Below are 12010 nucleotides of genomic sequence, written 5' to 3'. Positions count from 1 at the left end.
TGAGAGCTAATTGTACCTACAATTCTAACAAACTGAATAGAATCTATCCTAATGCATAGGATTAATTTTTAAATGAAGTTAAAGTATACATTTATTCATACTGACAATTTTTTAATGTGCATTTATCAATTCCCATTTCATCAGCAATAGATTTCTATTTTTCACAATAAAATTTCAAAGTAGTGGGCAAAACAAGGTGAAGTTGAAAATTTTTTTCACTCTTCAGTGTCGGGCATTTACAAGAGTCAGGTCCAATCCTATTTCTACACAACACTCAGTAAAGTACTTCAGAGACCAAATAGCTTTATTACACCTGCAATTTCCTAAATTGATGACACCTGCAATTTCCTAAATTATTGACAGCAAGAGGATCACTGAACCATGGTTGGCCACTGACTTCTATTACAAATGATTAATTAAACATTTCTGAGCTTATTTTTCTTATCAGTGGTAATTCTTAAAGACCATGTTTACTTAGATATCAGACATTTTCTCTAAAAGAACTATTGGTAGCTTTTCTTAAACTTATCTAAAATTGATAAAAAAGGAAAACATAAGATCCCATTTACTTAAAGGTAGAGATAGAAGTAATAAATCTCAAAAAAGTGTTTGTATGAGGCTTTAGGCTGTATATGTAAAACAAAATTAGCTTTTACAATGCTAATTGACCCTGATTTTAATGAGTTGAAATGCATACTAAAAATATGAAAAAGACAAAGAACAATGGTGTCTCTAAATAAAAAAATAACAAAAGCTACCCTAAAATTAATGTCAATTTTCAAACCTAATAGAAATTACAGCAGTAAGGGATTTTTACAAAGTGTTTTTTAATCATAAGAAACACTTTACTAACAAAGATAAATATATCATCTACCAATAGTTATAAGAAAAAAAATCACATGAAAAAATAAACTAAATAGATCAGTAATTTCATACCAAGTTGTACTTCATTCCTGCCAGATAAAAAAATGTAATTTCCAAATACCTTCTGCATATTATCAACTGAGATAAAAATAAAAACAATAAATTTATTGTGTTAATTTAACATTAAAATTTTTCAATAAATGATCACATATGTAAATGCAGAAGCTACTTCCAGCATGTGGAATGATACCAACTTATCTTTTCCTTATCCTTACACTGATAAACTGGCTCCTTCACACTAACAGTTTTCCAGACATTCAAAAGGACAAAAAGGAAAACGCAAATAGGTCATCTGTCTAACATTTATCCAGGGAAGAACCAGCCGATTGTTTATTCAAGGTCCTTAAGGATCTAAATAAATAAGGTCCTTTGTAATAAAGTATCATTAAAACAAATGTCAATATTTAATTACTAAATATTGTATTTTTAATTTTCCCGTAGTCTCTCTTTTTCACTCTCTCTCTCCCCACCCATTCTAAGCCAGTTCAGGGAGGGAAGAGGCTCTATGCCACTAAAAACTCTTCATTAAAGAAACAAAAAATTTTTTATTGAATGAGTAGATAAGCCTCTAGGGTCAAATCTTATATAAGACAAGGAATCAAATATTTTCTTTCAACATTAAATGTAAATGTACTAATATATGCATGCCCTAATATTCTATTAAGTAGTAAAATTATTAAATTTTTCAAATTAGTAAAACCCCAGCATTTAAATTACTAAAGAACAGTCTATTTAGTTCCTTTATTAGGTTAGCTTTAATTTTGTTTTTTTTGTTTGCTTGTTTTTTGTTTTTTTCACCAACTAATTCAAGTGTCTGCTTTATTTGTTAGCAAATAACAAATGGGGAGATAATTCCACTTTATCTGTTTATAAGAAGGTATTTATTAAACAATTCTCCATGGGCCTCTTATGTTTCTGTAGGTCTTGCAAGTGTAGTACTGACTGCCTTTACTCTGGAATATATACTTTTTTGCTGGATAATATTTTTTATTTGTTTATTGTCTAAAGTTTTACATATGTTTCCTTTTCCCCTGATTTACCGTCCTCCTTCCCCCAGCCATTACCACCCTAGGCAAGCCCCCACTGCCCCTGTGTCTGTGTCCATTGGTTATGCTAATACGCATGCATACAAGTCCTTTGGTTGCTCTCTAACCCCCCCACCTCCCCTGCCATTTGTCTCTGGACCTATGCTTGTTCATCAAATGATGTTGATCATTATATCCCACATATGAGTGACATCATGTGATATTTGTTTTAATCATTGATGCTTTGCATCACGGTAGAAAACCATCATAGCATACTTGAAAAAAAAGAATAACAGCATCTTCATATGTATTGCATTCTAGGAAATTAAAACTTTGCTGATGAGTAACTTTAAAATATCCAGATTTTGGTATATGTACTGAAACTGTCTTCTCTTTTAGTTTTCTTTAAAATATGCATATAATAAAAATACAAACAAAAATAACATCATGCATATATACAAAGGTATACCTTATCCTCTGATAACTATCTCTTACCACTAATTAAGGCAAATTTGCCATTTTATTATTAGATTATACTTTTTTCTAATAAAATGCTACAGAAGCTAAGGAATATTATTCAAAATGAAATGTTAAATTTGTATGGTATTTATATATTAACCACAGTTTTAATAATATAAACTATTTTAAAATATAAATATACAAATTCTCGATTTTTTAGCATTATAAAATTATTTGGGTGAGAATTTTTGACCTCACATAAAGTTGAAAAGCTCTAAATCTTTTTCTGGAATCCATGACTAACCAGTCCTGGTTTCTCTTTAATTGTACCACTTGTAAATTTTAGAAATCAAATTTTGATATCAAAATTTCAAAATAATTTCAACTTTCCTGCTACAAAACTCTTATTTTATATTTTGTATTCACATGGTTTCTTCCAAGTAAATTCCCATTTTTGCTAATGCACCCTGTACTTTCAGCATATTTTTTACTAATCCATTACTGAATTTGAGCAGTTCATTTTTTATTGCTACTCACTCAGAACTGAAGTCAAGTTCCACAGAGACGGGTATTAACTGTGTTTTCACATAGAGAAAATAACCAAGATCAAACCAAGACTAATAATTAACTTATTCAGATCTGCAAGAATAAACTTCCCAGCTCAGCATGCAATTACAACAACCAATTCATCTACAAATCTTTTATTCCCAAACCCTGCCTGAACAAGAAGAAAAAAAAATCAATTTCAGCATAGTCTATTTTTTAATGGGAAAATAACTTAAATCAAAAGACCCACCAAAAAAAAAACACAAATCTATGAGTAAAAAATACTGAAGGCAGACAGGTAATTTTATCTGTGGGGTGTGGATTCCATGTGAACAGAAAACAGGGTACAAAGGCAACTAAAAGCATTTAAAGTGGGGGCAGGAGAGTAAGAAGTAAGATGACTGAAAACCAGACTGGGTTAGATTTTTCTTATCAAGACAGCAATTAGTGGAATCTATTCTAATAAAAGGGTAATATGCAAAATGGTTGGGACGCCCTCACACAACGACCGAACAGCAGGCTGTGTGGGGCGACCAGGCTAGAAGTGGGGGCAGTGAGGAACAACCAAACGACCAAACAGCAGGCTGAGTGGGGTGACCAGGCCGGCAGGGGGGTCAGTTATGGGTGATCAGACCAGCAGGCAGAGGCAGTTAAGAGTGATCAGGCCGGCAAGGGGGGGAGGCAGTTAGAGGCGATCAGGACGGCAGGGGAGGGCAGTTAGGAGCAATCGGGCCAGCAGGCAGAGGTGGTTAGGGGTGATCAGGCCGGCGGGGGGGGGGCGGGGGGGAGGCAGTTAGGGGAGACCAGGCTGGCAGGGGGCGTAGTTACGGGTGATCAGGCCAGCAGGCAGAGGCAGTTAGGGGTGATCAGACTGGCAGAGGAGGCAGTTAGGGGCAATCAGGCAGGCAGGCAGAGGCTGTTGGGGCGATCAGGCAGGCAGCCAGGTGAGCAGTTAGAGAGCCAGCAGTCCCGGATTGTGAGAGGGATGTCTCACTGCCAGTTTAGGCCCGATCCCCGGGATCAGGCCTAAACTGGCAGTCAGACATCCCCCAAGGGGTCCTGGATTGGAGAGGGTACAGGCTGGGCTGAGGGGATTCCCCCCCGATTGCACGAATTTCATGCACTGGGCCTCTAGTGGAATATAAGCGATGAACTAAAATAGAGAAACCATATAACAGTGACAATAAGAGCATACTTAAGAGAAAAAGGAAGGGAAGAATCATGGAAACCAAACAAATTATAAAAATAAAGACTATCATCACAAAGAACATTTGGAATGACTTAAAAAAGAAATGAATTATTTTTAAACATATGAAGGGGGCTAGGAAGGAAGAGGAAAGAGCTAAAAATTCTAGTCCAAAATGGAAAAACCTGGAAACTATTTAAGAAACATCACCACCAAGAATTATACAAAGTTTTAATAATGGGGGTGAGATACATTATGATCTAGATGCAGTTTTTGTGGGGTTTTGCTAATAAATGCAAGAGTTTCCAAGATAGAAAATTATTTTGTAACTAGAGGCCTGGTGTGGGATATGAAGGGAGGTCCCTCAGCCCGGCCTGCAACCCACAGGGGATGTCCGACTGCCGGTTTAGGCCCGTCCGACTGCCGGTTTAGGACATCCCTCTCGCAATCCAGGACCGCTGGCTTCTAACCGCTTGCCTGATCGCCCCTAACCACTCACCTGCCTGCCTCATTGCCCGTAACCACTCTGCCTGCCTGACTGATCACCCGCAATTGCTCGCCTGCCTGCCTGATTGCCCCTAACTGCCTCTGCCTCGGCCCCCGCCCGCTGCGGCCCCTGCCACCGCAGCTTCTTCAGGAAGGTTGTCCAGAAGGTCGTTATGCTGTCCGGTCTAATTAGCATATTACACTTTTATTATTATACATTCTGCATACTTTGAGGATGAGTATATAATAGAGTGGGGAAAAAGTAGGTTTATAGTTGTGAGTTCACCAAACACAGTTTATTATTGTATTATTAATTATTGTATTGTTTTCCATATGAACAACTGTAAACCTACTTTTTTCCCCACCCTGCACTATATGGATTTGCTGGAAAAAAATACAATGACTTCAGAAAGAAATTTATTATACTGTATATCAAATACTATCCATATATCTCAGCTTTCCTTCTGTTTCTTATCTTTCCTGAAAACTGCATGATTTAAGTTTTGAAAAATATATTTAAAAGCGATTAGAGAATCATATTATTTGGCCCCATAAACTGAAATTAAAGGGCCTCAGCTCAGCCTGCACCCTCTCACAGTCCAGGACCCCTTGGGGGATGCCAAGGGGATCGGGCCTAAGCAGCAGTCAGACATCCCTCTCGTAGTCTGGGACCACTCGCTCCTTACCACCCGCCTGCAGCGGAGGCGGGAGAGGCTCCCACCACCCCTGCTGTGCTTGCCAGCCATGAGCCTGGCTTCTGGCTGAGTGGCGTTCCCCCTGTGGGAGCGCACTGACTACCAGGGGAAGCTCCTACATTGAGCATCTTCGCCCTGGTGGTCAGTGCGCGTCATAGCAAACGGTCATTCTGCTGTTCGGTTGATTTGTATATTATGCTTTTATTATATAGGATACTATTTATATAGCAAACATACTATTTTTCTAGAACAGGTAAAACAGCAGATAGGAGGTCTGAGATGTCCAAAAAGATGAACTAAAAACATTTTTGTGTGTGATTTCAATGTAAAACATCTAGTTATTCCTTCAAGATTTATTTTTTATTAATCTCATTCTAGAGTACCAAGAATGAATTCTTTTAGTGGTATATAATCTAGTTGTTAATTTATTTTATTTTTTTAATGATTGATTTTAAAAAGACAAGAGAGAGAGAGAGTGAGAAAGAGAGAAACACTAATTTGTTGGTCTACTTATTTATGCATTCATTAGTTGATTCTTATATGTGCCCTGACTGGGGATGAAACTGGCAACCTTGGTGTATTGGGACAATGCTCTAACCCAGTGGTCGGCAAACTCATTAGTCAACAGAGCCAAATATCAACAGTACCACGATTGAAATTTCTTTTGAGAGCCAAATTTTTTAAACTTAAACTTCTTCTAACGCCACTTCTTCAAAATAGACTCGCCCAGGCCGTGGTATTTTGTGGAAGAGCCACACTCAAGGGGCCAAAGAGCCGCATGTGGCTCGCGAGCCGCAGTTTGCCAACCACGGCTCTAACCAACTAAGTTACCCAGTCAGTGCTTAATTTTTTTTTTTATGAAACAGCACAACATTTAGAATACTGTTAATTATATAAAATATTATCATCTTTGTCCTAACATTTTAGTATCACATTGTTTTCAAGTTTACCTGGTATTATCACTTAGCTTCCAGTCAACATCTAGGGATTTAAGACCTTACACCCATATATATGCACCAAAAGGCTTTTATACTTGGTAGAAATGTAGAAAAAGAGATAGGCAAAAATCCAATTTGGGTGGTGAGCACACAATGCAATATACAGACGTTGTATCACAGAATTGTATACTTGAATTTTAACAACCAATGTCACCAAATAATTTTAATTTTTTTTTTTTAAACTGCAGTAGGCTCTAGCCAGTTTTGCTCAGTGGAAAGAACATTGGCCTGCGGACTGAATAGTCCGCGGTTCAATTCCGGTCAAGGGCAAATTCCTGGGTTTCGGGCTCGATCCTCAGTAAGGAGCATGCAGGAGGCAGCTGATCAATGATTCTCTATCTCTCGCTCATGTTTCTATCTCTCTCTCCCTCTCCCTTCCTCTCTGAAATCAATAAAAATATATTTTAAAAAAAATAAAAAATAGTAAGTGCAGTAGGAGTTATTAAGCTACTGTAACTAATGCTAGAATGATGCTATGCTTCAGGCAAGCATTCCAAGTCTCTAGTTCAGAAAAATTTGAAGAAAAAAATAAACATTTGATAACTGATAACCAAATTAAAAGACCACGTCACCAAAACTTTCTTATATAAACCACTATCTGTACAAATCTTCTCAGGTGCAGGAGACAGAAAAGAGTATTTTAGAGCAGCAGCATCCAATTTGTCATACACTGTGGAGAAAATACTGAAATCATTGATTTAACTCATTTGTTACTACTCAAATGTATTCAGAAATTTATTAAATGAGCAACAGTATAAAAGCATGATGATTTATAACATGTCTAACAAAATTTCTTAACTTTATCAAAAATCCTAAGCTTTGCTAAAATGGGATCTAAAACCTTTTTTTGTTGAAATCACTGACAAACTCACCAGGAGATTCTCCTCCCATATCTGGGGCTTGGGCAGAATCTACTGAAGAAACCACACTGACAGCATTGGAAGTTACATTTGTAGGAAGAGTGGAAGGTAAGACTGATGATTTTTTTGTTGCAATGATGACACTTCTGTAACAAAAAAGGAAATAGATTTTAAAATACAGAAGATTAACCTACATTAATCACATAAATTTGAAATAGAAAATAGGAAACTAACTGCTTTTTCTAATTTTTTCTGTATCTCTATTTTGACATACAATTTAGAATACTCTCTCAATAAGAAACCTCTTCAATGGTGTTCACATTTATTGCATATCAAATTTTTTAGAATCAGGACAATATTCTATAGAAATATGATAATTTATTTTAACATTTAAACTTGTATTTACTATATAACATTCTTTACATTTATGATCGTCTTTGATTATCTAACTTAAATAAAATATAACAAAAGATGGATAAAAAAAGGACTTTTATCACTCAAGTGGAAAAGTAATTAACTTTTTCTTAACCTCAGAATCGAAGCAGAAAGCTCAACATGCTTCAACAAGGATCTTAAAGCACCAGTAGGTGCTTTTGAAATCATAAAAACTTAAAATTTTATAAGGTTAAAAAATGGAGATAAAAAATATATCTAACAACCCAATTTTTAAATCCAAGACTGTCTTTAGATAATATATAGACAATAAAAGATATAAATGCTAGATGCAAAAATATCAAATAATCAAATTTGCTCACCTTGTATATTATTCAAACACAGGTATTTATGATATACAAATTTCAATTAAAGTGTAATACTTTATACCAAAATAATAACTAAAAGGCCTTATTAAGCATAACTTAAAAGGCATTTTTAATTGAAGTTAGCTCCATAAACATGCAAAAACCCAGTTAATGAGGTAAAGAGGACAGCTGATATATAATGCACTCCCACAGCAGTGCTTACTTTTAATTACCTGGTGTTAACCATAAGCCTAAAGTCTTCAACATTCAATTTATTTAATCACATCTTTTGTTGACAATATTGCAAGCTTCAAGTATTCCCTTAACAGCTTTTAAGTATTCAGTTTCTAAATAAAGTTACTTAGATACTTATTCCCAATAAATTCAAAAGTGGTAATTTCTAATTCCAGTACTTTAAAAACACATTTTGTTTTTGTTGTTATATCAAAAAGAGATAATATAAAGTGAAATAGGTTTCGTTTTACTTCAGTGCCTATCATGTGACAGCAAACACTGTTGCCAATTAAATCAAGTTCTCTGGTGCTAGGCATGGCTTATTCAATGTACTTGGAGGTAGCTGGTGTCACATCATTATAAGGGTGACTGCCAATGTTAACTATACACTAAAAAATAGAAGCAACAGCCACCTGAGCCCTCAATCCAAAATGGTGTGCTTAAATCATGGTAGCTTATATCAGATGAAGATTATTGACTTTAGGGGGAGTAAACATGACCCTTGTGTGTGTGCGCATGTGTGTGTACATGTGTGCTGGTGTAAATTCAGAAAACAATACACAATCTAATTTGCACATTTGCTACTCTAAGCAGAAATGTATTGTTTAAGAAAACCTCTAACCTATTCCCTAACAACCTATTTTTGGGGGAGGAGAAGAGGAGAAATACGGACAATTTACTTCCACATTCACTCACAAAACAAAGAACCAGCAATATCTAGTTTACTCATACAACAGGTAAGTAATGATAGGAGCAATAGAAAATATTTATAAAAGTGAAATAATTTTTATATAATTGAATTTAAGACATAAACCTACCCTATGTGCACCAGCAATTCCCCTTAGGAACTTCCTCAAGATAACTTATGTCCACAAAAAATATGCACAAAATGTTCAAAGAGGCTTTATTGTTAACAACCAAAAACTGCAATAGCTCAGAATCCTTCAAACAGGAAAAAATGCATAAAAATATGGTGGTATGCTCATACAATGGAACAATACTCAGCAATAAGAAACTGATGATAAACATAGCATGGGTGAACCTCAAAAGCGTTAAGTGAAGGAAGCCTTAAACTGAAGAATGCCAACTTTGTTTATATTTCCTTTTACATGAAGTTCTAGAAAAGGCAGAACTAATCTAGGGCAGAAAAAAAATCAGAGTAATAACTGCCTTGGAGGAATGGGGACAAGCACTGGCAGGAAAGATGCATAAGGGAGCTTCCAAGACTCATCTAGATTGAGGAGTTGAGTTAACACAGGAGTATAAACCTCATCAAATGGTAGTACACTTAAAATTTTTGCCTTTCATTGTATGCACATTTTACCTTAAAAAACTGTGTTGATCTCTAAGTAGAGATCTGCATGTTAAAATGTTTGATTGAGGATGAACTGATGTCTGCAACTTACTTTGAAATACATCAAAAAATAAGATTAACTGATGGGTAGAAGGATGGCTATATGGAGAATTATATGATGAAGCAAATAATGTTAAAAGCTAATTACAGAATCTCAGTGATGGGTCTGTGGGTATTCACTGTACAATTCTTTCAATTTCTTTATATGTTTGAACATTTTTATAATAAAGTGTTGGAAAACGGGTGACAGAAAAATATGTACTATACATGTTCCATAATATGCACAATCTCTATTTGTCCAAGATGATATGATTAAAGATAACAAGAGATCACTGCAATAAATTCAATGAAACTTTAAAAAATAATAAAAATATTTTAAAATAAAATTATTATTAAAAATGTAAATAAAGGTAACAAAAAAATTTGACCTCATCTCCAATCCTTGAAACTACTAACATTAATAATACTTTCAATCACAATTAATACCTATTCTTTATTCCAGTTCAGTAAATACTGATTGTGCAAGATCTTCCATATGTTCTCATTCCTGACACATCTGAAGTGTGGCTTCAAACACGGACTGACATTTAAGCCAGCATTCCTCACATGCTTCTGCATTATGCTGTTGTGGTTCCGGAGCATGTGCATTACTTCACAATGCCCACCCTTTGTATATGCTATTCCTCTGCCAATATGCCTTCCTCTTAGTCCTATTTACCAGCAAGCTTCCTTCTGACCTTTCAAAACCTTGCTCAAAGACAAGCCTCCCCAGCCTCTCCAAGTCCAAGTTCATGGTACGCTATTCTTTGTGCCCCCACACAATCATTCTGGCCTATCTAATAAAAGAGTAATATGCAAATTGACCGTACATCTGTTACACCCACCAGCCACACCTACCAGCCAATCAGGAGCGAGTATGCAAATTAACCCAACCAAGATGGCTGTGGCCACGGAGCAAAAGGAGGCTTGGGTTTCCCCGGCAGTGGAGGAAGTGAAGGTTCCTGCACACCCTAACCGGCCCTGGACTCCACTCAAGGCTACAAAGTTTCAATTATAGAAGATAAATAAATCCCAACAATAATGGCTGTGGCCACAGAGCGGGCAGGAGGCTTGGGTTTCCCAGGCAATGGAGGAAGCTAAGCTTCCTGCACACCCTGGCCAGCCCAGACCTCAGCTCAAGGCTACAAAGTTTCAATTATAAAAGACAAATAATTCCCAGATCCGAGGGCCTCTGCTTGGGTCGCCGGGGGGCATGACCAACCTGCCCCATGCCCCAAGGGAACCCCCACCCTGATCCAGGACACCTTTCAGGGCAAACCAGCTGGCCCCCACCCATACAGCAGGCCTCTAGCCTATCTAATAAAAGAGTAATATGCAAATTGACCGTCACTCCAACACACAAGATGGCTGCCCCCATGAGGTCAAAGATGGCTGCCCCCATGTGGACACAAGATGGCCAGCAGTGGAGGGCAGATGGGAGGGACCAGGCCTGCAAGGGAGGGCAGTTGGGGGCGATCAAGCCTGCAGGGGAGGGCAGTTACGGGCGACTAGGCTGGCAGAGAAGGGAAGTTGGGGGTGACTGGGCCTGCAGAGAAGGGCAGTTGGGGGGACCCAGGCCTGCAGGGGAGAGCAGTTGGGGGTGACCAGGCCTGCAGAGGAGGGCAGTTAGGAGCAATCAGGCTGGCAGGGGAGCAGTTAGGCATCAATCAGGCTGGCAGGGGAGTGGTTGGGGGATGATCAGGCTGGCAGGCAGAAGCAGTTAGGGGCAATCAGGAAGGAAGGCAGGCGAGTAGTTAGGAGCCAGCAGCCCTGGATTGTGAGAGGGATGTCCGACTGTCCGTTTAATAGGATCGGGCCTAAACGGGCAGTTGGACATCCCTTGAGGAGTCCCAGATTGGAGAGGGTACAGGCTGGGCTGAGGGACACCCCCACACATACCCCCATACACGAATTTCGTGCACCGGGCCTCTAGTATAATATAAATTTATAAATTATTAATAGCTATGATTAAGCACGGACATATGCCAAGAATTATTACTCAATTCTCAAAACAAGCCTAACATACATATTACTCCCATTTAAAAATTAAAAAGTAAAGCTCAGAAAGGTAAAATAACGTACCAAATTAAACAGCAGAAATGATCTACAATTCACCGTTTGTCTAAACAAAGGCCTCTAATTTGAACTGTTTCCTCATATTGACCGTTTTTAGTGTTACTGAGCTATAACTTACATACCACACGATTCACTAATTTAAAGTGTACAAATAAATGGTTTTTAGTATGTTCACAGAGTTGTGCAACCATCCCACAATATTAACATTTAAACATAATTCTACATTATAATCATTTATAAGCAATAATAATAAAGTTTTCCAAAATATAAAACTATGTATGTACTTTTACTAACATACAAAAATATATCTGCTCACAAATGGAAAGAGTTGCATTCTCTAGCCCAGCTATGTACTTAATACATAATAGAAAAATAAAGTTAATCAATT

General features: G+C 37.2%; 1 protein-coding gene across 3 annotated transcripts in view; it reads right to left on the bottom strand.

The window, feature by feature from the left end:
- The window catches only part of LRBA (LPS responsive beige-like anchor protein), a 563043-nt gene that overhangs the window by 415673 nt on the left and 135360 nt on the right, over positions 1 to 12010 (bottom strand). For all 3 annotated transcript variants that reach the window (XM_079771501.1, XM_079771500.1, XM_079771502.1), the window contains exon 31: positions 7192 to 7325. In XM_079771501.1, coding sequence (XP_079627627.1) covers positions 7192 to 7325 — 134 coding nt within the window. The remainder of the gene's footprint in view (positions 1 to 7191; positions 7326 to 12010) is intronic.

The sequence above is a fragment of the Cnephaeus nilssonii genome, assembly GCF_951640355.1.
Source record: "Cnephaeus nilssonii genome assembly, chromosome: 5".
NCBI classification, from domain to species: Eukaryota; Metazoa; Chordata; class Mammalia; order Chiroptera; family Vespertilionidae; genus Cnephaeus; species Cnephaeus nilssonii.
This window is presented reverse-complemented; position numbering and strand designations above follow the sequence as displayed.